Genomic DNA, 25,110 nt, shown 5'->3' on the forward strand with positions numbered 1-25,110 from the left:
ACACACACACATACACACACACACACACACACAGATAGAGAGGGAGAGAGAGAGAGAGAGAGAGACTAGGGTCAATTTTTATAGCAGCCGATGTTGTGACATGTGTATATTTGTGTAGCGTATCTTGCGTGACATAGCTCTACATGTGCTTAGAAACAATTCATGTCCGAACGCAAATCAAATGACTGTCTACAATCTTATAGGCGTAGCGTCAGAGGGAAGTGGCGGACTAACACAGACCATGTACTGTAAGGGTCAGGCAAGATGCAGCCTGGGTGTTGCACAGGAGGCCGCATCACATGTCATCAATGACGCGGCCGCATCGCGTGTCATGTGACGCGCCCGCCTGTGCGCTGAGGCGGCTGCATCCGCGTGTCATGTGATGCGGCCACCGGTAATAAGTAGGTTATAGTGCAGCTGGGGGAGCTGGGCTGCCAACCCTAACAATGGATAAACTGAGCGGCCCGGGGGACCGATGCCCCCTCCCCCCGGGCAAGCCCGCCCCTGGTAAGGGTGTTCAGACGGAGATACGGCCGTTTCAAGTCCTGGGTTTCTCGTAAGTGCTCTTGGTTTCAGTAGTATCATTTGCCCCAGCTGCAGAGCAGGTGTTAGTGCCAACTGATAGTGATGACTGACACAACATCGTCTTTGTATTCAAAAGTAGAGTCTGGACACTTTCTTGTTATTATTCTTCATCTCCTGATAATTTGGATGTCCACAGTTTTCAAGGATTGAAGCACCTGGAAACAATCAAAGCATCTGAATGTTCACAGCAGCACAGGATATTACATAGTGGAAGGAGCAGGGTCCCCCAGCAGCACAGAGTATATCAGGAGATGAGTGATGTGTTTGTGAGGACAGAGCTGCATGTGACAGGGACAATGACAGGATGTGAGGAAAGAAACTGAGGCAGCAGAAGCCACAGACTGAGAGTTATATAGTGGAAGGAGCAGGGTCCCCAGCAGCACAGAGTATATCAGGAGATGAGTGATGTATTAATGAGGACAGGGGCAGTGACATGATGTGAGGAGGGGAATTGAGGCAGCAGGAAGCCACAGACTGAGAGTTATATAGTGGAAGGAGCAGGGTCCTCAGCCGCACAGAGCAGCTGTGTGAGACTCTTGTATCAGTGATGCTGGAAAGCTGTGTTGTATTTGACACTCAGTGGATGTTATTTGAAGTTGACTTCTGCTCTCTGTGCATTCCATCCACTCCCATGTTTGCATTTTAAAGATCTGTGTTGAGATTGAAGCAATAGTTTTTGTCATGACTACTGCAACCTTACCTTAAGGTGCCAGAACTCACATCACGTAGTCACTCACAGTACACACTCCAACACACGTCAGTTGTATAACGAAGCACAACGGTCACCGCCTACAGTAAGCTCCCAGCGCACGACCAATCACAAGCTGAGCAGCGCCACAAGCCGAGCAGCGCCAGCGAGGATGATGTACGCATGCATCGGACTCACACAAGCAGCCGCATGCATCGTTTTAATGATTTTGTCGCCGACCTGCTACGCTCGACAGGGCGATTCAATTCCACCTGGACCAAACACCAAATGTTCAAAAGTTACTTTTAAAACTTGGAAAATCCGTAGAAAAAAGGAGCCGGAACTCAGTTCCGACGAGTTCTATGACAAAAAAAATCACCGTATATTTATAATTATATACATAATTTGGAAATACAGGTAGAATTGTTGGAAAAAACAGGGCCGTCAAGAGGAAATTCGGGCCCTGGTACTGCAACTTCTTGGGGACCCTATGATAGCGGCCATAGGGTATGTGGCCACACCAGATGAGAGGCCCCCGTTACCTTGTCCCCCCGAGTAAGCAGTCAATATATATATATAAATATATTGTTTTCAGAAACACATATCCTGGCCCCAGAACATTGTGTTTGAGGAGACGGCCCCTGGATCATTACACTTCTCTTCATGTACTTCTCAGTGTGTTCTAGATCAAGATCACCATGTCCACATTACAGAGAGCAGAGGGTCCCCCAACACGTTTGGGGGGGGGGGGGATGTTATTGTTTACGCCACGCTTCCAGCACCATTATTTCGGCAAATGTCTCCACTGGCAGACTGATAATTATTTCTTAAGTGCTTCAACAATGAGTGTGCTGTTATCCCGGCCCAGCCTCAGTGAGTGATCTCATCCCGCGTGATTGGCCGACCTGGAAGCTGCTGGAGGTGGAGGGAGCCAACTACAACATCCATTAAAGTTACAATGCGCAATTGTGATCACGGTGTAAACAGATTTTACAAAGTGTGACCCATTCATGGAGAATTATACTGTCACTAGTCACAGCGGCAGCTCTCCCAGAACGTCACTTACTGTGACCTGTAGTGCCAAGTGTATATAGTGTGTGATGTATACACTATATACGTGTTACAGTGTATCTGAGTATGGATAGAAATGAACACACAAAGCCATGAGTTTTTGTGCCTTTGTGTCTCTCACCTGCTTAGGTCTGATATTACTAGTAAGGTTGCCAGCCGTCAGTAAATTTACTAACAGTCAATAGAATAAATCACACTTGCACCTGGCAGTAAAACTCAGCTGTCATTACCGTAATACACGAGGTGCAGCAGGAATCGCTTTCAGTGAGAGTATATAGTTATAATCCCCTTATTTCAAATTCACCAGCCCATTTTTTTTACATGTCACACTGGGGGGATTTCAGTTAGCCGCAGAGTTCCTCAGAACATCGCAGCTGCGCACTTTTACCAGTAAATATCTCTGGGGGCGCCAGGAAAAATGAGCGGATATTTCTGGTAAAATCTCTGGAACGTCCGTTAGACACTTTGCGGCTAATCGAATTCTCCCCTCTGAGTTCTAAATACATTTTAAAGCAGCATATTAATGTGGCAGTAAAGAAAATCGAACCAAAAATAATTAAATTGTCGCTAAAAGATAAGATCCAGCTTCCCTGATTGTTGTTGTGTGACGGTTTGTGAAACAGACGCATATTCATAATCATGACAGAGCGGGTTATCTATTTTACTAATAACTGCAGTGTATATATATAAATTAAAAATGAAAACAAAGAAAATAGCAAATTATAAATGCGAATAAAGGCAAAGAACTGCAAACACGTAACACAATTTCGGCTGATTGTATGTAACATGTACAGATGGTCACGTAATGTTTCTGATTACAGACCCCTACGCCACTGTGTCCTTTCTCCATCAAAGCCAGAAGACTGTGGTCGTGAAAAGCACTTTGAACCCAACTTGGGACCAGACCCTCATCTTCCATGAGATCGAGTTATTCGGGGGGCCTGATATGGTGGCAGAAGTGCCTCCCAGTATAGTGGTGGAGATTTACGATCACGACACCTATGTGAGTATCTCGTGGGACCTGGATGTGCCGATACCTCAGTATATAATACCTCCTTCCTTTTCTCATACTCGTGTTACAAGTTTCTGTTAATCATAAAGCTATGGCACGGATTGCCATCCTATCATCTAAATCAGACCTGTTCAACCTGCGGCCCTCCAGGTGTTGTGAAACTACAAGCCCCAGCATGCTTTGCCAGTAGACAACCTGTTGATAGCTGGAAGGGCATGCTGGGACTTGTAGTTTCACAACATCTGGAGGGCCGCAGGTTGGACATGCCTGATCTAAATCCTTATTGATATGTTTATATTCCTTTACTGTTATAACCACCTGTGTGTGATGGCTTTTAAAGTAAATTTAGTGTGAAAACTTAAGAGATAAATGTATTAAATTTGTTGTTTTCCTAAATAGAATTTCTCTAAATAGTTAGAAATGTGGCAGAATGTTGATAATTATAATTATCATAACCAAACAGTGTTTTAATTCACAGTACTTTATTGCAACTTAGTCTTTATAAACTGCAAATACCACACGATCAGCATCATCACCACACCAATATGTGCTGCAATTACTCTGACCTGTATAACCTACCATCACAGTGGTTATTTAGACATGCAGGTGGAAGTCTGCACTAAAAGCGCAGCAACAAATTTGATTTATCTGTCTTGTTGAAGGACCGTCCACCTGACATCTCAAGGTACACGTCCACTTCACGGTCCTGGGAACTTTCCTGCCAAATCAACTTGTTCCTAGCTTTACAGTTCAAATTTAGGCAGGATAACCTCGATTTTGGAAGGCTGTCCCACCATCCTGACTGCCAGGACAGTTCGGAGATATGCCCCATCCGCTGAGGTCAGCAGAGTACTTGCAGCAATGCCGTGGATATTTTTAGGGGAGGGGAGGAAGATCAGAAGCAACCTATTTCTGCAGACGTTGTGGTCATACACTCGCCCAGAGGTGCGCACTGTCCCAAATAACAAGGTTCAAAATGCGGGCGTGTATAATCAAGTCAAGTTTGCGTATACACCCAAAAATCTTACAATTTACGCCACACCCTTTGTTAATGTTAACTTTCCTGGTTTTCTATTTAAATCCTGCTCAGTTTAGCTCCGTTTATGTCTTATATTAATCATGAGAGTGAGGGGATATCGAATCATTATCTGTGTCATTTTGAACCTTTTGATTTAAACTGCAGCTGGAAGGCGCAATATGCGTCAGATTAAAAGTCCAGGATGAGACCCGATCATCGGCACCTCAGTGAAGTTTGTGGAAACATCATGTAGGTTAGAGGGCAGAAAAGGGCTGTACCTCCCCCTGCACAACAGGCTCCCCTAATGCATCACCCTTTATCTCGTTTAAATAATCTGGTTCCATAAAACTAAATCTCATTTTTGAATGTTGGTGAAAGATTAGGGGCGCTCATACACCTAACCTGTACACAGCACGGAATGCCGCCTAATTCACCCAGCTCTTCCCATCAGATTGAGTAAAACCGTGGGCAACGCCATTGTGTGCCACAGATCCGTGTGCTTCCCTGTAAAGCTTGTAGTATAGGTGCGCGCAGGAGAGAATTAACGCTGCAAGTTTTTTATTTTTGCATTTTGGTAAATAAGCCTTTTAAGAAACTAATGTCAGTAGGATGACTCGATTTTGTTGTGCAGGGAGCGGATGAATACATGGGGCGTTGCATCTGTAAGCCCAGTTTGGAGCGGTCTCCCAGGCTCTCCTGGCATCCGATAATGATGGGTGACAAAAACACGGGAGAGCTGTTAGCTGCCTTCGAGCTCATCCTCAGAGAAAAGGTAAATGCGTTACGTACAGAATGCTTTGTTTTAACCCATTAATGCCTGCATGCTAAGTTTTGGAAGTGGTGTGTGGGGGGTGAGGGGCAGGGTCTAGGCTTTATTCCTAGCCAATGATTTTTTTATAGCGGTCAGTTAGTGACCACGCACGTGGATCTGGGCTGTTATTGCCATCCCGAGGTGCCAGGGGGTGAGGTGGGGGCATATTAAATACATCCGCAGTTAAAAATGTTGGTAAATGCACTTTATCCTCTTAGTGATATTTTTGTCAACTTTTAAACTCTAAAACTTCAGTTATTCTCCCACAGTTTCCGTCCATCATGTACATGACAAAGTGCTTATCTAATGCAACCACTTGCAAATATGATGAGGGATTTATTGTCCTTTCTATGTAAGATATTTTTTGTTCTTCCACTTTGTAACATATTATATGCATGTAGTCAGGCCCATACAGTTAATGTAACATTACTGGTCTAGTTGGTATAAATCTGGTTTACATTGTACAGTTGTCTGAATTATCCTTACATGTCCTATCAGCTTCTAAAGGCAAACTGTTCTGTATAAGCCATCGCCGCTTTAAATTTTCACTGCAAAGTCGCCGATTTCCGGCGACTTAAAGAAGTCGGAGAATCATACATTTACCCCCAGGTGTTACGTATTGATCCGTATGTTTAATGAATACACCAAGGATAGGGAGAACGCATTCTGAAATATTGTGTGCATTTAACACTATAAAAGAAGGTAAAGATGAGTTTTATCCACTCTACAAACGTGAAGCGATAGAAGGTGGTCATACACCCCGTAGAGGCCCTGGGTGTACTGTCATGTAACCACCGGGGTGTCATCCACGGTCAGGAATCGTTCAGCTGCTCTTAGTCCATCTTTCATGCTGCATTTGTCGGGACTGTGTATATTGCTGTAGGTTCACTCAGAGCCTGGGAGAGGGTGAGGTTGCCCCGTTGTCTGGACTCTTCCTGCCAGCTGGATATAGGACTGTATTGATCTTGGCTGCTCTGGTTCGTCTACTGGCTGAGAAACGAGGCAGAGAAAATGTAAAAATAGGTGAAGGAAGACACGGAAAATAGAACCTTATTGAAAATTACATGAAAACACATTTTTTACAAAACAAAACATCCTGCAGTCTGGAGCAATTCTACGAAGGACCATTGATGAAACACATCACACACAAACTCTATCAGGTTTATGAGGTCCAAGGATTCTTATGTGGTGTGTGCCATGGGGGGGCAGACAAGTCACTGATATGTCCACCATATAATAATATTTATTACACCAAATAATGTTATTAGAATTTAATTTAAGTCTCATTCTGAATTTAGTTCTGTGTAATTAGTACTTAAATGCGATGGTTTCCATTATTGGGAGAGACACGAGTAACCATCTACAGTCCAGTGAACATCAGCGTCATTATTTTCATTATTCTGCTCAGTATATCTGTATCTGACAAGGAAAAGATCATTCACCTCCATCTGCTGTGGAAGAAATTGTCACTGTCCTTCTGTTCGAGAATGTCACTGTCCATTTATGGAACAGAATGTTACTGTGAGTTCTGACGAGAAGTACATCCCTATTCCGTGGAGAATGTGGCTGTTGTGTGGAGAAGAATGTGACTGTTACATGGAGGAGAATGTGGATGTTGCGTGGAGGAGAATGTGGGTGTTGTGTGGAGGAGAATGTGGATGTTGTGTGGAGGAGAATGTGGGTGTTGTGTGGAGGAGAATGTGGATGTTGCGTGGAGGAGAATGTGGGTGTTGTGTGGAGGAGAATGTGACTGTTGTGTGCAGGAGAATGTGGCTGTTGTGTGGAGGAGAATGTGGCTGTTGTGTGGAGGAGAATGTGGGTGTTGCGTGGAGGAGAATGCGGGTGTTGTGTGGAGGAGAATGTGGGTGTTGCGTGGAGGAGAATGTGGATGTTGCGTGGAGGAGAATGTGGATGTTGCGTGGAGGAGAATGTGGCTGTTGCGTGGAGGAGAATGTGGCTGTTGCGTGGAGGAGAATGTGGCTGTTGCGTGGAGGAGAATGTGGCTGTTGTGTGGAGGAGAATGTGACTGTTGTGTGCAGGAGAATGTGACTGTTGCGTGGAGGAGAATGTGGCTGTTGTGTGGAGGAGAATGTGGCTGTTGTGTGGAGGAGAATGTGGGTGTTGTGTGGAGGAGAATGTGGCTGTTGTGTGGAGGAGAATGTGGCTGTTGTGTGGAGGAGAATGTGGGTGTTGCGTGGAGGAGAATGCGGGTGTTGTGTGGAGGAGAATGTGGCTGTTGCGTGGAGGAGAATGTGGGTGTTGTGTGGAGGAGAATGTGGCTGTTGCGTGGAGGAGAATGTGGGTGTTGTGTGGAGGAGAATGTGGCTGTTGCGTGGAGGAGAATGTGGGTGTTGTGTGGAGGAGAATGTGGCTGTTACATGGAGGAGAATGTGGATGTTGCATGGAGGAGAACGTGGGTGTTAGGTGGAGGAGAATGTGGCTGTTGCGTGAAGGAGAATGTGACTGTTGCGTGAAGGAGAATGTGGCTGTTGTGTGGAGGAGAATGTGGCTGTTGCGTGGAGGAGAATGTGGGTGTTGTGTGGAGGAGAATGTGGCTGTTACATGGAGGAGAATGTGGATGTTGCATGGAGGAGAACGTGGGTGTTGTGTGGAGGAGAATGTGGCTGTTGCGTGGAGGAGAATGTGGGTGTTGTGTGGAGGAGAATGTGGCTGTTACATGGAGGAGAATGTGGATGTTGCATGGAGGAGAACGTGGGTGTTGTGTGGAGGAGAATGTGGCTGTTGCGTGGAGGAGAATGTGGGTGTTGTGTGGAGGAGAATGTGGCTGTTGCGTGGAGGAGAATGTGGCTGTTGCGTGGAGGAGAATGTGGGTATTGTGTGGAGGAGAATGTGGCTGTTACATGGAGGAGAATGTGGATGTTGCATGGAGGAGAACGTGGGTGTTAGGTGGAGGAGAATGTGGCTGTTGCGTGAAGGAGAATGTGACTGTTGCGTGAAGGAGAATGTGGCTGTTGTGTGCAGGAGAATGTGACTGTTGTGTGGAGGAGAATGTGGCTGTTACATGTAGGAGAATGTGGGTGTTGTGTGGAGGAGAATGTGGCTGTTACATGGAGGAGAATGTGGATGTTGCGTGGAGGAGAATGTGGCTGTTACATGGAGGAGAATGTGGATGTTGCATGGAGGAGAACGTGGGTGTTAGGTGGAGGAGAATGTGGCTGTTGCGTGAAGGAGAATGTGACTGTTGCGTGAAGGAGAATGTGGCTGTTGTGTGCAGGAGAATGTGACTGTTACATGTAGGAGAATGTGGCTGTTACATGGAGGAGAATGTGACTGTTGTGTGGAGGAGAATGTGGCTGTTACATGGAGGAGAATGTGGATGTTGCGTGGAGGAGAACGTGGCTGTTGTGTGCAGGAGAATGTGACTGTTGCGTGGAGGAGAATGTGGATGTTGCGTGGAGGAGAATGTGGGTGTTGTGTGGAGGAGAATGTGGCTGTTGCGTGGAGGAGAATGTGGCTGTTGTGTGGAGGAGAATGTGACTGTTGTGTGCAGGAGAATGTGACTGTTGCGTGGAGGAGAATGTGGCTGTTGCATGGAGGAGAATGTGGCTGTTGCGTGGAGGAGAATGTGGATGTTGCGTGGAGGAGAATGTGGCTGTTGTGTGCAGGAGAATGTGGATGTTGCGTGGAGGAGAATGTGGCTGTTGTGTGCAGGAGAATGTGACTGTTGTGTGGAGGAGAATGTGGCTGTTACATGTAGGAGAATGTGGGTGTTGTGTGGAGGAGAATGTGGGTGTTGTGTGGAGGAGAATGTGGCTGTTGCGTGGAGGAGAATGTGGGTGTTGTGTGGAGGAGAATGTGGCTGTTGCGTGGAGGAGAATGTGGCTGTTACATGGAGGAGAATGTGGGTGTTGTGTGGAGGAGAATGTGGGTGTTGTGTGGAGGAGAATGTGGCTGTTGCGTGGAGGAGAATGTGGGTGTTGTGTGGAGGAGAATGTGGCTGTTGCGTGGAGGAGAATGTGGGTGTTGTGTGGAGGAGAATGTGGCTGTTACATGGAGGAGAATGTGGATGTTGCATGGAGGAGAACGTGGGTGTTAGGTGGAGGAGAATGTGGCTGTTGCGTGAAGGAGAATGTGACTGTTGCGTGAAGGAGAATGTGGCTGTTGTGTGCAGGAGAATGTGACTGTTGTGTGGAGGAGAATGTGGCTGTTACATGTAGGAGAATGTGGGTGTTGTGTGGAGGAGAATGTGGCTGTTACATGGAGGAGAATGTGGCTGTTGTGTGCAGGAGAATGTGACTGTTGCGTGGAGGAGAATGTGGCTGTTGCGTGGAGGAGAATGTGACTGTTGCGTGAAGGAGAATGTGGCTGTTGCGTGGAGGAGAATGTGGCTGTTGTGTGCAGGAGAATGTGACTGTTGCGTGGAGGAGAATGTGGCTGTTGCGTGGAGGAGAATGTGGCTGTTGCGTGGAGGAGAATGTGGCTGTTGCGTGGAGGAGAATGTGACTGTTGTGTGCAGGAGAATGTGGGTGTTGCGTGGAGGAGAATGCGGGTGTTGCGTGGAGGAGAATGTGGCTGTTGCGTGGAGGAGAATGTGGCTGTTGCGTGGAGGAGAATGTGACTGTTGTGTGCAGGAGAATGTGGGTGTTGCGTGGAGGAGAATGCGGGTGTTGCGTGGAGGAGAATGTGGCTGTTGTGTGGAGGAGAATGTGGCTGTTACGTGGAGGAGAATGTGGCTGTTGCGTGGAGGAGAATGTGGCTGTTGTGTGGAGGAGAATGTGGCTGTTACGTGGAGTAGAATGTGGCTGTTGTGTGGAGGAGAATGTGGCTGTTGTGTGGAGGAGAATGTGGCTGTTACGTGGAGTAGAATGTGGCTGTTGCGTGGAGGAGAATGTGGGTGTTGCGTGAAGGAGAATGTGGCTGTTGTGTGCAGGAGAATGTGGCTGTTAAGTGGAGGAGAATGTGGCTGTTGTGTGGAGGAGAATGTGGGTGTTACGTGGAGTAGAATGTGACTGTTGTGTGGAGGAGAATGTGGGTGTTGTGTGGAGGAGAATGTGACTGTTGTGTGGAGGAGAATGTGGGTGTTAGGTGGAGGAGAATGTGGGTGTTGCGTGGAGGAGAATGTGGCTGTTACGTGGAGTAGAATGTGACTGTTGTGTGGAGGAGAATGTGGGTGTTAGGTGGAGGAGAATGTGGGTGTTGCGTGAAGGAGAATGTGGCTGTTGCGTGAAGGAGAATGTGGCTGTTGTGTGGAGGAGAATGTGGCTGTTGCGTGAAGGAGAATGTGGCTGTTGTGTGGAGGAGAATGTGGCTGTTGTGTGGAGGAGAATGTGGGTGTTACGTGGAGTAGAATGTGGCTGTTGTGTGGAGGAGAATGTGGCTGTTGCGTGGAGGAGAATGTGGCTGTTGTGTGGAGGAGAATGTGGCTGTTACGTGGAGGAGAATGTGGCTGTTGTGTGCAGGAGAATGTGGCTGTTGTGTGGAGGAGAATGTGGCTGTTGTGTGCAGGAGAATGTGGCTGTTGTGTGCAGGAGAATGTGGCTGTTGGGTGGAGGAGAATGTGGCTGTTGTGTGGAGGAGAATGTGGCTGTTGTGTGGAGGAGAATGTGGCTGTTACGTGGAGTAGAATGTGGCTGTTGCGTGGAGGAGAATGTGGGTGTTGCGTGAAGGAGAATGTGGCTGTTACGTGGAGGAGAACGTGGGTGTTGCGTGGAGGAGAATGTGGCTGTTGTGTGGAGGAGAATGTGGCTGTTACGTGGAGGAGAACGTGGGTGTTGCGTGGAGGAGAATGTGGCTGTTGGGTGGAGGAGAATGTGGCTGTTGTGTGGAGGAGAATGTGGCTGTTGTGTGGAGGAGAATGTCACTAGTAAAACATTACCATAGCTAATCCGACCTGTAACCAATCACAAAATTCCCAGGAGTAGACCAATCTGTGACCAATCCGGGCATTATATTATTCCCAGGGCCAGGACGACCTGCAGCCACTCAGGGCATTAGAACTGTCACAGTACTGGACCAGCTGGCAGCCAGTCAGAATACTGGTACATTTACAGAACAAAAGTACATATAGCAATAGAAGCTGTAAGAAAAGTACATGTGTAAAAAAAGAAAAAGAAAAGAGAGTTAATAAATCCAGTTTGTTAATCTGTATGGATATATAAATATTGTCATATATTTTCTCCCTTACAGCCCACTCTGCATCACATCCCTGGACTGGAGGTATGTCTGGTGTGTTCATTGTTTAGTGCATAGCTTTCTATTACCACTGGTTAGGGCATCAATTATATGCTAAATAACATATGGTGTGAAATAATTAATGCATTAAATTACACCGTCGAGTGTTACTCTGACATTGAGTAGCACCTTCCCACTCTGCTACAGCTCCTCCCACATCTGTAAGATAGTGTAATTTGATCTTATACTTGTCAGATAGCTGTGAATGCAGCCATTCGAGCTGCTGTGACATCACTAGCTCTGCTATGCACCACTCTGTTATAGGACACAGTCCTCCTAACAGGGGCGTGCTTCATGGGGGCTGTACGAGAGAAACTACTTATGTTTCAGGGGGTGCAGCGGCTACGGGGGCCCGAGATGAGCGTGGGTTCATAGCCACCGAAAATCCGTGCAATGGCGCTAGTTTTATATATATATATGTATATACACAGTCTATGATATATAATATTGCATATTGGCTTCTGTGTGTGCCCTTTAAATGGTCTTTTTTTCACGAGAAAGGTGTCTAATCCTTTGTCTTGTTTTCCACAAGGGGGAAATCTCAGGCGTTCTCAGTGAGGTAAGATTACTGACACATATAACTTCTATTACAGTAGTCCGCTCCCTGTCTGATTATATCACTCTTCCTAGTACGGTTCGTTGTGTTTGGGGGGTTATAAAAGAACCAGGTATGTCAGAAATCACAGGGTGACGAGGGATACGTTTTTAATGACTGGTGCTAATGTCTGTGAATAAGGCTGCCTTGTAGTGTTGCCTATCCGGCATGAGAAGCATCGGCGTACCAAAATGCATGATTTCATAACAGCATGGCTTTACCGTGGTGCCCTCACATGCCTCGTCATTCTCCTAATTTGTTCCGTGATGTTTGTGTTGTGAGAGCACAGAATCTCCTGCATTGTTTTACCCTTGTCACATTTTCTATATACATTCATTGAAAATGGGTTGTGGTCCTTATATCCGATTCAAACAGACTCACATCCGACAAGGATTCATGTCGACATATAGGTGAAACAACAATTAGTTTTTAAAGTATGGATTCAATCAGGTTGTTTAGAAATAGATCAAATTTAACATTGCTTTTTATTTTACTAGTAATAGTTGTATATTTTTTGTTTGAGTATTGTTTTGTTGCAATTCTCATCTTTATAGCACGGTGGCTCAGTGGTTAGCACTTCTGCCTCACAGCACTGGGGTCATGAGTTCAATTTCCGACCATGGCCTTAACTGTGTGGAGTTTGTATGTTTTCCCCGTGTTTGCGTGGGTTTCCTCCGGGTGCTTCGGTTTCCTCCCACACTCCAAAGACATACTGGTAGGTTAATTGGCTACTATTAAATCGACCCTAGTCTCTCTCTCTCTGTCTGTCTGTCTGTCTGTCTGTCTGTCTGTGTATGTTAGGGAATCTAGACTGTAAGCTCCAATGGGGCAGGGACTGATGTGAGTGAGTTCTCGTTGCACAATTTGTGGTGCTATATAAATAGCTGATGATGTTACTGATATTTCATTTCACACATTAAAAATGATGGGATTTTTAATGTGTCAGATACTGTAGGTTAATGACAACTTCACCAAAAACCTTTAAAACTTAGTTCTGGGATCAGTTTAGTAGACATGATAACATACACAGCTTTACTTACTTTTACTGCAGTAATTATTTAACCTGGTGGTATCTCCGAATGCTCCAATAGTGTAACACTGCTCCCCTCTCTCCTGCTAGGGCAAGTTTATTTCATAGGAGCCGAGTGGGTGTCAGTGCTGGTCCCTTAAGCAGTAGTAGCAGCACTCGATCTATGGAGCCTTCACAGGAGACCACCCAAACTGGGTGATTTAGAACAAAAAGTAGAATAATTAAACACACAGGTAAGATCTTGGTGAACTCTACCCGAACTTTACAACTTAGTTATGGGTGAAGTTCGCCAAGATCTTAACTGTGAATTCTTCTTTTATTAAACAGATTTTGGTTGTGAGGTTAAAATAACTTTCACGTAGTTGTTTCTCTGTAATTACATAAAACTATAGGAAGAATCAGAGCTCATTATTTTGGGTGGCCTCTTGTACATATAAAATGCATGTCCTGAATCCGCAGTAGAGGCTCCTGTGATGTCGGTAGGGGAATATTAGCCAATAGATGTCTTTGAGCAGCTTGTCCGTAATACAAAGACATGGTTTATACCGTAAACCACAGAATGTTACTCCGGAATCCAGCTACCTTGTGCCGGAGAGAATTGAATGTCTCATTTAGTAGAGGTCACCTGTAGGCCATATGTACTGGTAAGAGAACCAGATTTGCCTCTGCTATTGGCATGGCAGATCCATAAGTTGGCTTCTGCCTCTGTGACCCAGGCCAACACTGAATCACTCATCATATCCGTTCCATCTAAAATCATTTGGCCGAGTAGGTGGCTGATTTTGGCAACTGTAAATATTTCCAATTTAAATTCTCCTGATCCAGCAATACAGAACTGGTCTTATGGTTCAATGGAGAAAAACATCTCAATTTCAGGGTCCTTGATTTACACAGTTCTGTATGTCAGTGATTCTGGCCGAGACCCCTGCTGCTTGCCTGGTTACTGAGTCGTGTCATGTTCCTACATACTGATACACGTATAGTTATACTGGTGCTAGGGTAATGGGATTACATGTACAGTGATAATGATTGTATCTTTTCTCTTCTCCCTGTTTCTTATCCTTTCCACTTTGGAAATGGAACAGCTACTTGTACCTGGGTTCTTCAGAGAGAAGCTTCTAGACTCGGTATTCTATCGTCATCTTCTTATATACCCCGTAACATCGCTAATCTACCCCAGTAATCCCCCTGTATGTCTTATATCTCTAATCTACCCCAGTAATCCTCCTGTATGTTTTATATCTCTAATCTACCCCAGTAATCCCCCTGTATGTCTTATATCTCTAATCTACCCCAGTAATCCCCCTGTATGTTTTATATCTCTAATCTACCCCAGTAATCCGTCTGTGTTATATCTCTAATCTACCCCAGTAATCATCCTGTGTTATATCTCTAATCTACCCCAGTAATCCTCCTGTATGTTTTATATCTCTAATCTACCCCAGTAATCCTCCTGTGTTATATCTCTAATCTACCCCAGTAATCATCCTGTGTTATATCTCTAATCTACCCCAGTAATCCTCCTGTATGTCTTATATCTCTAATCTACCCCAGTAATCCTCCTGAATGTTTATATCTCTAATCTACCCCAGTAATCCTCCTGTTTTATATCTCTAATCTACCCCAGTAATCCTCCTGTGTGTCTCATATCTCTAATCTACCCCAGTAATCCTCCTGTGTGTCTCATATCTCTAATCTACCCCAGTAATCCTCCTGTGTGTCTCATATCTCTAATCTACCCCAGTAATCCTCCTGTGTGTCTCATATCTCTAATCTACCCCAGTAATCCTCCTGTATGTCTCATATCTCTAATCTACCCCAGTAATCCTCCTGTGTGTCTCATATCTCTAATCTACCCCAGTAATCCTCCTGTGTGTCTCATATCTCTAATCTACCCCAGTAATCCTCCTGTGTGTCTCATATCTCTAATCTACCCCAGTAATCCTCCTGTATGCCTTATCTAACCTATATTTTATCTCTAACAAGGATTGAGGGAAATAGATTGTAAGCTCCGCTGGGGCAGGATAATATTTACACTTTGGCACTACCTTCGCATATGGAGGACACTTCTAGTTTGTAGAGAATGCTCCTGAGAGCTTGCCGTAGGCGACCACCAGATGTGTGCTGTGCGGACCATCGAGTAAGAGTGGGGAAAGGACTTCCAAACTCAACCATTTGTCATAGAGATACAAGATATTCAAATACATATAAATGTAAAACCCATAGTAGGCTTACAAGGTATATTTATCTTGCTCACAAATAGTCTGCAATTCATTACGAGAATTTAATACATCAACTGAATCAGCAGCTGAGTTCACCCTTTATCGCCACCTGTTGGACAAAAGTCACCTCAACTATTCGCTCATTATTATGTTGCATCAAAATAGACAGCTTCTGACACAGGGCAAAATTCTGCCCCTGACAATTCGTACTCCTAATAAAGGTGGCATGGTTTAAATATTGATTACATACTAAAGGTAGAGATTCAGATAATTCCCTTTTAGTTCCAGCGCAGAAGACATGTGCGTCCAAATGCTGCTGAAATAACACGTCCTTTACTAATATGGATTGTTTTTGGGTGTCCTAATGCATTAATCTCTGTGTGTTGCATGATAATCTCTGTCATATCAGCCAGATGTTCCCACCACCAGGTTCTCAAGCTCTTTATCTAGTAGAGTATAGACCCTGCTGATCTGTTAGATTGTCGGACATGTGACCTCATCATGTTTAATGCTGATTGGTGATAGCGGGGTGTATTTAGTGTCAGTCCAGTGACCAACACACTCATCTTATTGAGCGTTTTAGTCCCACGCTGTTCATACGGCTGGATTATTACCTGTCCACTATATTAATGCTTTTGTTTTCTGTGTTGACAACATAACATTTAAATCACTCTATTTCAGTGTTTTGAGACATAAACTAAATTCATCACTAAAGGTAAAGAAGAAATATGTAGGTGCTTTATTCTACTGTTCATATCTGTGTTCTTGAGAAAGAAGATTATTGCAAATCTCTAAACTCAAGTGAGCTGAGCAAACCAAACAGCGCAGTTGGGGATCTCACCCATAGAGGGAGCCAGTGGCCTGTCACCTGAGCTTGCATAATTATAACTGAGCTGATTTAGCGGAGGACTCATTAATATTGTATCTCACACAAGAACAGACGTTGTTTATAACCAGACTCTGCATTGATACATCACCTCTCCAATCTGATATGATTTCAATGAATCCTTACGTTGACAAGTGTTTGCTTTCAATCTCTTCAACTGTTTTCCTCTGTGTCTTTCACTATTTAGTCAGCAGATACGGATCTGCCGTACCCTCCCCCCCAGAGAAGTGCCAATGTGTACGTGGTACCCCAAGGGATTAAACCCGTTCTGCAGAGAACTGCTATTGAGGTGAGTATAGACCATCGATGGGTGTGCATGTACGTAATGTTCTGTAGATTATACTGTGATAATGGGAGAGCAGCGATGTAATATCACTGACACATCCACTGATGCAGATATACAGGACTGTATTATACCTTGTTTATCCTTCTATCATCAATCATTATTTGTAACATGTACTAAAATGTGCAGTTTTCCTGTATGAACCATGAAGGTAAATTGTACTGTTCAGTCTTAACCCGGATTCCCCAATACAGGCTTGTTAAAAGTAAAGTGTGTTGTAGTAATTCCTGCTAACCTCTTCACAAACAGCTTGGAATGACAGAATAACACCTGTGACTGGGTAAAAAGCTCAAATTGAAAAGCATGGCAAACTGGTCACTGGTCATACCTCCGCTAACAGACGTAGGGCTAAATGTATCAAGCTGAGAGTTTTCCGGCGGGTTTGAAAAACCAATCAGATTCTAGCTATCATTTATTTAGTACATTCTACAAAATGAAAGCTAGAATCTGATTGGTTGCTATAAGCAACATCTCCACTTTTCAAACCCGCCGGAAAACTCTCAGCTTGATACATTTAGCCCGTAGTCTTTCTTGTTATGAAATTCTCTCCTAGAAGCCCATGGATATGTCATCACAGCACTGAGGCTTCCTTGCAGTCTTAGATAAGGTTGAGGTCATCAAGAGGTCGGCGCTCATTCCTGAGCCTCATCCACGCTAAGCGCTCATTTCTGAGACTCTTCTTTGTTAGACATTCTTGGCTCCTCCACACTTGGTACATGCATTAAGGCCATCAAGAGGCCATCGCTCATTCCTGAGTCTCATCCACCCTAGGTACTCATACCTGCGATTCATCCACACTAAGCACTTATTCCTGAGTCTCATCCACTTTAGGCGCTCATTCCTGAGGCTCGACAACACTAGCCACTTATTATTATTCACATTAGACACTCATCACTTAGGCTTGGCCAAGCTAAACGCTCATTTATGATGCTCGTCCACGCTAGGAACATGCATTGAGGTAATCAGGAGACTGGTCCTCACTACAGAGTCTTGCCCTCGATAAGCGCTCATTCCTGATACTCATCCATGATAGACACTCATCCCTGAGACGTGTCCACACGAGAGGCTCGTACTCGTTCCTAAAACTTCTTCATACTAAGCTGTTATTCCTTAGACCTGTCCATGATATGTACCCGATTCTAAGGCTTTTCCACTGTTGGCAATCATTCCCGAGGCTCATCCATGCTAGGCGCTCATTCTTGAGGTGTATGTAAGCTAGGCACGCAATCCTGAGGCTTGTCCATGATATCCATTCCTGAGGCTCAGTCATGCTAGGTACTCATTCCTGAGGCTTGGTCACGCTAGGCAGTCATTCCTGAGGCTCATTCACACTAGCCACTCATTCCTAAGGCTCGGTCATGCTTGGCACTTATTCCTGAGGCTCATTCACACTAGTCACTCATTCCTGGGGCTCTGTCACGCTAGGCACTCAATCCTGAGGCTCAATCACACTAGGCACTCATTCCTGAAGCACGGTCACGCTAGGCAGTCATTCCTCAGGCTAGGTCGCGCTAGGCACTCATTCCTCAGGCTCGGTCACACTAGGTGCTCATTCCTGAAGCACGGTCACGCTAGGCAGTCATTCCTGAGGCTCGATCGCGCTAGGCACTCGTTCCTGAGGCTCGGTCACGCTCGGCACTCGTTCCTGTGGCTCGGTCATGCTAGGCACTTGCTCCTGAGGCTCGGTCAGTCTAGGCACTCGTTCCTGAGGCTTGGTCATGCTTGGCACTCGTTCCTGAGGCTCGTTCATGCTAAGCACTCGTTCCTGAGGCTCGGTCAGGCTAAGCACTCGTTCCTGAGGCTCGGTCACGCTAGGCACTCGTTCCTGAGGCTCGGTCGCGCATAGCATTCTTTCCTAAAGCTCAGTCGCCCTAGGCACTCATTCCTGAGACTCGATCGCGCATGGCACTCGTTCCTGAGGCTCGGTCACGCTAGGCACTCGTTTCTGATGCTCGGTCAGGCTAAGCACTCGTTCCTGAGGCTCGGTCACGCTAGGCACTCGTTCCTGAGGCTCGGTCGCGCATAGCATTCTTTCCTAAAGCTCAGTCGCCCTAGGCACTCATTCCTGAGACTCGATCGCGCATGGCACTCGTTCCTGAGGCTCGGTCACGCTAGGCACTCGTTTCTGATGCTCGGTCAGGCTAGTCACTCGTTCCTGAGGCTTGGTCGCGCATGGCATTAGTTCCTGAGGCTCGGTAGCGCATGGCACTCGTTTCTGATGCTCGGTCAGGCTAGGCACTCGTTCCTGAGGCTTGGTCGCGCATGGCATTCGTTCCTGAGGCTCAGTCACGCTAGTCATTCGTTCCTGAGGCTCGGTCGCGCATGGCACTCGTTCCTGAGGCTCGGTCACGCTAGGCACTCGTTCCTGAGGCTCAGTCGTGCTAGGCACTCATTCCTGAGGCTCAGTCGTGCTAGGCACTCATTCCTGAGGCTCGGTCTCGCATGGCACTCATTCCTGAGGCTCGGTCTCGCATGGCACTCGTTCCTTAGGCTCGGTCACACTAAGCACTCATTCCCTGTAGTTTTTCACCAGTTACTGAACTGCAGCAGCAGATCCTCATTAAACGGATTTAACAAGCTAATTTTAAAAGGTGCTACCTGCTGCAGACAGAGACTAAAACACGCTCTACAGAGGACAAAAGAAGTAATTAGTAATATACAAGATTAGTGAAACAATGTATACATGCTTACATATACGTATAGTGTTTTCTGTTTACATTTTTAGCCTTTAGAAACAAATCAGGCATTATTTAGGAAGTCTAACACACCCCTAGCTAAAAAGCATTGGTTCCTAGTATCTCTCTAGGAATGTCCATAAGCCAAAAGATGTAATCTTTGTTTTGCAATCTCATAGGTAATACACAGTCTACACACTGAAGTATTGCATTGGGGGGGCTGATATAAATGACATTTTCTACTTCAAAATTTTAGCTTTTTTGTTTTATTTTGCTGGGAAATAATTTATTTATTTTCAACGGGGGAATGAGGAAATACCCCGTCATACTTTTCAACAAAGCTGCAGGTTAAAGTCCGGGTAGAACTGAACAAGGTGTTTTTAATGTTTGGGTTTAATTGTGCTTTTAATACTACAATCTATTCACATGACTTGTTTTACCTATAAAAGCAGAGTAAATCAATCAATCTATGAAGCTTTAGGCTTCTGTGCGCTGCCCCTAATCCCCAATCCCAAGTACTGCCACTTATCTGTACAACATTAAAGTTGCCATAATTATACATATTTTTTGACAGATATTGTAAATTATAGACATATTAGTTATTTGAAATGTGTCATTTATTTCGGTAATACACAAGGTTTGATATGTATTTAAGGATAATTCCACCCCAAGCAGAAAATTCAGTTTTGGGTGTAATTTCCTGGGGTAAGTGATCTTCGTTGGACCAGGCTTTTACTGATGATATTCCATCTAGAGGTTTTTTTTTAGCTTTTGGATATAAAACGTGCAAGAAGGCGCAGTTTAGATGCGTTCGAGTGATGCTTTTTTATCTGGCTTCTTGTGCACTTTTACCGATACAATCTAAAGTGCTGTTCGTGCGCGTTAATACATTGCAAGGTTTCTAGCACTCCAAACTAGAGATGCTCACTGACCCCCATGAAGTGGTTTTGGTTTTGGATCTGGATTAGCTTCGTGTTTTGGTTTTGGTTTTGGCAAAACCACCCTCATGTGTTTTGGTTTTGGTTTTGTATTTTTTTAGAAAAATTGCTAAAATATGCTAAAATCACATAATTTTGCTATTTATTTGATCCTGCATTATTATTACCCTCAATAACACTAATTTCAAGTCATTTGCAGTCAATGTTGACCACCTCACAGATCACAATATTATTTTCATACACTTTCAGACAAATACTGCAGCGACCTGGCTGGATGGTAAGTGACAGAGCAATGACACAAACACACGGCAGTTCCTAGCACATCTAGGAAACATTGGCACACAGCAGTGGCAGAAAAGAAAAGTCAGAAGAAAAGCCTGCAAGGCCTAGTATTTGTACTTCAGCAATGACAATTAGCAATGGAGCAATGGAGCTCTTCTCTTTAGGTTTATATAACACCATACACTTTTTTGTGCATATTTAGAAGAGAAGCCTGCAAGGACTAGTAGTTGTATTTCAGCAATGAGAATTACCGATGGAGCTCTCCTTTCTGTGTGTTACCTATATATCACAGCAGAATTACATCAACCCTGTAAGCACTATTATTTGTATTTTTCTGCAATAAGATTTAACACTGGAGCTATGGAGCTCTCCTGAATGTCACTGATTACTTTCTTTAACACTGCTACCCCCTCCTCTTTCAATTCTATTTGCCTGCCCAACTGCTCTACACTATGTGTTACCCCTTCTGTTTACCTCTCTCAAATGGCGTTAGATCGCCGTGGAGGGCGGTATTTATATATTCCAAAACTCGCGAGATCCGACGACGTCACAATGACGTTTTACCTCGTTTTCTAATCCGCAAAAAGCGCGAAAGTAGTCGGCTCGGTACTCGGATCCCCTAACTTCGGGCGTGTTGGGTTTCCGAGGAACCGAGCCTGAGCATCTCTACTCCAAACACAATGGTGGGAATGGCAGCAATTGCTCTTATTAGACATCGGTTTAATGTGCTTTGCGTGATTTTATTAATACAGATCCCAGGGTATCTAGTTTCCCCAGCACAGTCATATACAGACATCAGGGACAATGCCACCAGCAGCAATGGTCCAACCAGTATGTCTGAAAGTAACCTGGAGCACCCAAAGGAAGCACGGGATGAACATACAAACTCCACGCAGAGTATAACACGTGTGTGCTACATACACTGCATATAAAATGAAACCACATGTAATCCGGCTGTATAACTGCAAGTGATATTAATCTCACCCTGGTGTTTAAGTTCACCTTGCACCTTGCCATTGTATAGCGTGTACTGCATGACTAGAGCACACGGTACACGGCTCCCCTGTTGGAGAACATGTCTCTGTGCGGCTCCTGACGCATACATGTTACTGTGATACGGTTCTACCAGCTTGTTACTTTATATGAGATTTTCCCTACTCTCTGGTGGCTCTGATGAGGAGTCAGTGTATTACATTAATCTTTTAAACATGACCTTGTGACCGCTCCGTCTGCAGGTTCTGGCATGGGGTCTGAGGAACCTTAAGAGCTACCAGCTGGCCAGCGTGACGTCACCCAGCCTGATTGTGGAGTGTGGCGATGAAATGATCCAGTCTTGCGTTATTAAAAACGTCAAAAAGAACCCCAACTTTGATGTGTGCGTCCTCTTCATGGAAGTGGTAAGAGCCTTAATACAGTAAGCAGACCCCCCCCTCCTCTCGTGGTAAGAAAGCCCAGGTGCCTATAAAAGGCTCTTGGCGGAGGTTCAGCCAGTTTTACAGGCCGGTACTGCAGAGCCAGCATGTGTTTCTTATATGACAAGGTAGGAGGCCGTTTATCAGCAGATGGTGACCAGCGATATTACCTCGGAGGCCTGAGAACAAGGCAGGTCACCCTGCTTTATGATGGAATGACTAACACCTGCTGACGGTAATGACGTCACTGCCAGAGTGGGTAATAATCAGGATTAAAGCACTTATTATGGTAATGTCGTTACATTTACAAAGTGGCACAAAGGGTCTGTTTGGTAAGAGGTTATAGTCTGGAAGGTGGGCTATAGAACTGGTGCCACAGATGTCGGAGACCTGAGCTAGATAAGGACTCGGATACGCCCCCATGAGGCTGCCGTTACTGATATTACAAGACAGAGCCCCTGTACAGTTCGTGTCACTTTGTAAATGTAACTACAGTATAATAATAAGGGGCCTGATTCATTAAGGATCTTAACTTAAGAAACTTCTTATTTCAGTCTCCAGGACAAAACCATGTTACAATGCAAGGAATGCAAATTAGTATTCTGTTTTGCACATAAGTTAAATACTGACTGTTTTTTCATGTAGCACACAAATACTTGATAGCTTATTTGTACATTGAAATTTAAAGTTGATATGTGTGTGCTACATGAGAAAACAGGCAGTATTTAATTTATGTGCAAAACAGAATTTGCACCCCTTGTATTGTAACATGGTTTTGTCCAGGAGACTGAAATAAGAAATTTCTTAAGGAGTTTCTTAAGTTAAGATCCTTAATGAATCAGGCCCAAGGTCTGTAATTCTCATCATTATACCCTGTACTGTCCTCAGTACGTGGGGCTTTGTGTCTCTAGATTGGGGAATATTGAAAGATGTCAGTTTCCTTTACTTAGTGAGTTTATTTCGCCATCATATAATGTATTCTATATCATGTAATGTCATACTTTGCTTCACGTCAAAATATTAACGTTGTGGTGATGAATGGTTGGAGCTAAGGCAGCCTCTTCATCATCCAGAATAATGCCCTACTGAGGTTGGCATGATCCAGACAGGCTTTGGTAATCTCCCGTGAAATCCATTCTAAGGGCATTCTCTGGGCAATGCTCAGTAAACGAGATCCGCAGAGTGGCAGGACGGTCTTGGCACACAGACCCACCACCATCACTTGTCTGTGCTACAGGTTTCCTGACAGTAAAATATAACCCGGCTTTTAGTTTAATTCATTTTCACACTTAGCTGCCAGTCTCATCAACTTGGGTGCCGGTGTCAGGAAATGCCCACTATGGGCCAACTGGTTTAGCTAAAAGGCCCCGGGCGGTGGTACAATGTCTGACCTGGGCTCCGGCTAACTCATCTGCACCACCTCCAATGCCCGGGCTGTAATATATACTGACCATACATACAGAGAACCCACCAACATTTCCGCATTAAGATTCTCTCCAATCCCCCTTACTGCCCAGGGCTGTGCTTCCACTTGTGCCCAGACGTTCCATGTGACATGACGTGTGACAGTCTGTTATCAGAGAGACGCTCACTGTCCCAAATAGGTCTGGAACCTCCACTCCGTCAATTGTCGGTTTTGGGAGGATATAGAGGCGCTACAGAGAGTGTCTTCTGTCCAGCACTTCACAACCAGACAGTAGGTAGGCGGTAGAGGGTTGGGCATCAGTTGGGGGGCAGAGACGTACTCTTATATTCTGGAGGAGATTTTGAGAACATTCCAACTGTGCAAACGCTTTAAATTGTGAAACTGATTTTCTGTGTTACTGTCTCTCATACGGCAAGTACTGTAGTGAGACTAATTGGGCAGCGATATGACTAAGGATCCCATGTGAAGGACAAGCAGGAGCGTAGCCCACTCTTTGGTTTCATTCATTAACATCCAGATTTCTTGAGTTAATCATTGTATTTTACAGCAGAAGGAAAGACGGTGACTAATGCTGGATGGAGACAATTATAACGTGCGATGAACGTTCTGACACATCACAAGCTACTTATATATCATATTATTACTTCCAGATTTGCTTATTATTTCATCTATTTATTTGTCTCTTATGTGTGATTTTCTATCAGTAAATGCCTAATATCAGGGATGTTCTATGCAAATGGGAGACAGATTCCTATTATTGCTATTGTTTATCTATATAGCACCAACATAGGCTGCAGTGCAGTCTATACGCATGGTAAAAAATTAAACATACAATTAACAAAATAGTGCAGAATAATGAAACAGAAAGTGGGAGGGCCTTGTCCGCTAGAGCTTACACTCTAAAAGAGTTTAAGGAAATGAGGCATAATAAAGTAGTGGTTATTTTGTATGTTGGGCCAGCCACATGTGATCACAGTGTAAAATAATGCTGCATCTACCGGTCACCGGATCAGAAACCGGATAGGAGATAACACGGGCAGGAGGATGAAATATGACTATTGTAAAGAGTAAGTAAGTTGTATTGAGCAGGTGAAGGTTATAGGGAATGGGTTTATCTATTAATGGGATCTAATAACAAGGTGGTTAGAAAATTTAATGCACTGCCCGGTAGTGATGTGTTTTAAGGCTTAAAACTTTGAAGGTTAGATGCTAAATTGATTGAGTGACGTACTGTGCTCCAGAATATAGTCACAGCTCCAAGGCAGCCGAGGAGATGAGAGTACGAGGTGGTGCTAAGGGAGGATGATAGGTGTAGGTCATTAGCAGCCTATAGAGCATGGGTCGGGAGCTACATAGAGATAACATGTGATTGTAAGCATTGTGGAAGACTTTGTCAATGGTGTCCTGTAAGAAACTGACAGCCAGTTCATTACTGAAAGATCGTTCCGTCACACTAGGCTTGGGAGTGATAACTTACTGATTAGTATATTTGTTATATAACCTGTTTTAAACTGACCTGTAGAGTTTATCGTATGTGATAAACATTTTCAGATCTGGTGAGAGGACAGACTGAGTAACCGTTTTCTATTTTTCATGTTTAGAGACTCCCCAGAGAAGACCTCTACTGCCCGCCAATCATTATAAAGGTGATTGACAATCGGCAATTTGGACGGAAGCCTGTAGTGGGACAATGTACCATCAACTCCTTGGAGGAATATTACTGTGACCCCAACGCGGAAGATACTGATATGGATGAAGGAATGTCAGGTATGCAGAAGACCCTAATTACTATTACACCTTATCATAAATGTCCCTTGTAGTGATCAGCCTTGTGAGTCCATGACCTGTCCTGCTGTAGGGATCGGTCTTGTGAGTCGATAACCTGTCCTGCTGTAGGGATTCGCTTCATGAGTCCATGACCTGT

General features: G+C 44.8%; 1 protein-coding gene across 7 annotated transcripts in view; it reads left to right on the forward strand.

Moving 5' to 3' along the window:
- DYSF (dysferlin) overlaps window positions 1-25,110 on the forward strand; it is a 253,752-nt gene that overhangs the window by 155,107 nt on the left and 73,535 nt on the right. For 6 of the 7 annotated variants that reach the window (XM_075188311.1, XM_075188613.1, XM_075188225.1 and 3 more), the window contains 8 exons: window positions 3,166-3,347; window positions 5,006-5,146; window positions 11,333-11,362; window positions 11,910-11,936; window positions 14,088-14,129; window positions 16,298-16,399; window positions 21,584-21,745; window positions 24,788-24,953. In XM_075188311.1, coding sequence (XP_075044412.1) covers window positions 3,166-3,347; window positions 5,006-5,146; window positions 11,333-11,362; window positions 11,910-11,936; window positions 14,088-14,129; window positions 16,298-16,399; window positions 21,584-21,745; window positions 24,788-24,953 — 852 coding nt within the window. The remainder of the gene's footprint in view (window positions 1-3,165; window positions 3,348-5,005; window positions 5,147-11,332; window positions 11,363-11,909; window positions 11,937-14,087; window positions 14,130-16,297; window positions 16,400-21,583; window positions 21,746-24,787; window positions 24,954-25,110) is intronic. The other variant, XM_075188465.1, reaches the window with a different exon arrangement.

This window comes from Mixophyes fleayi, chromosome 1 (assembly GCF_038048845.1).
Source record: "Mixophyes fleayi isolate aMixFle1 chromosome 1, aMixFle1.hap1, whole genome shotgun sequence".
NCBI lineage: Eukaryota > Metazoa > Chordata > Amphibia > Anura > Limnodynastidae > Mixophyes > Mixophyes fleayi.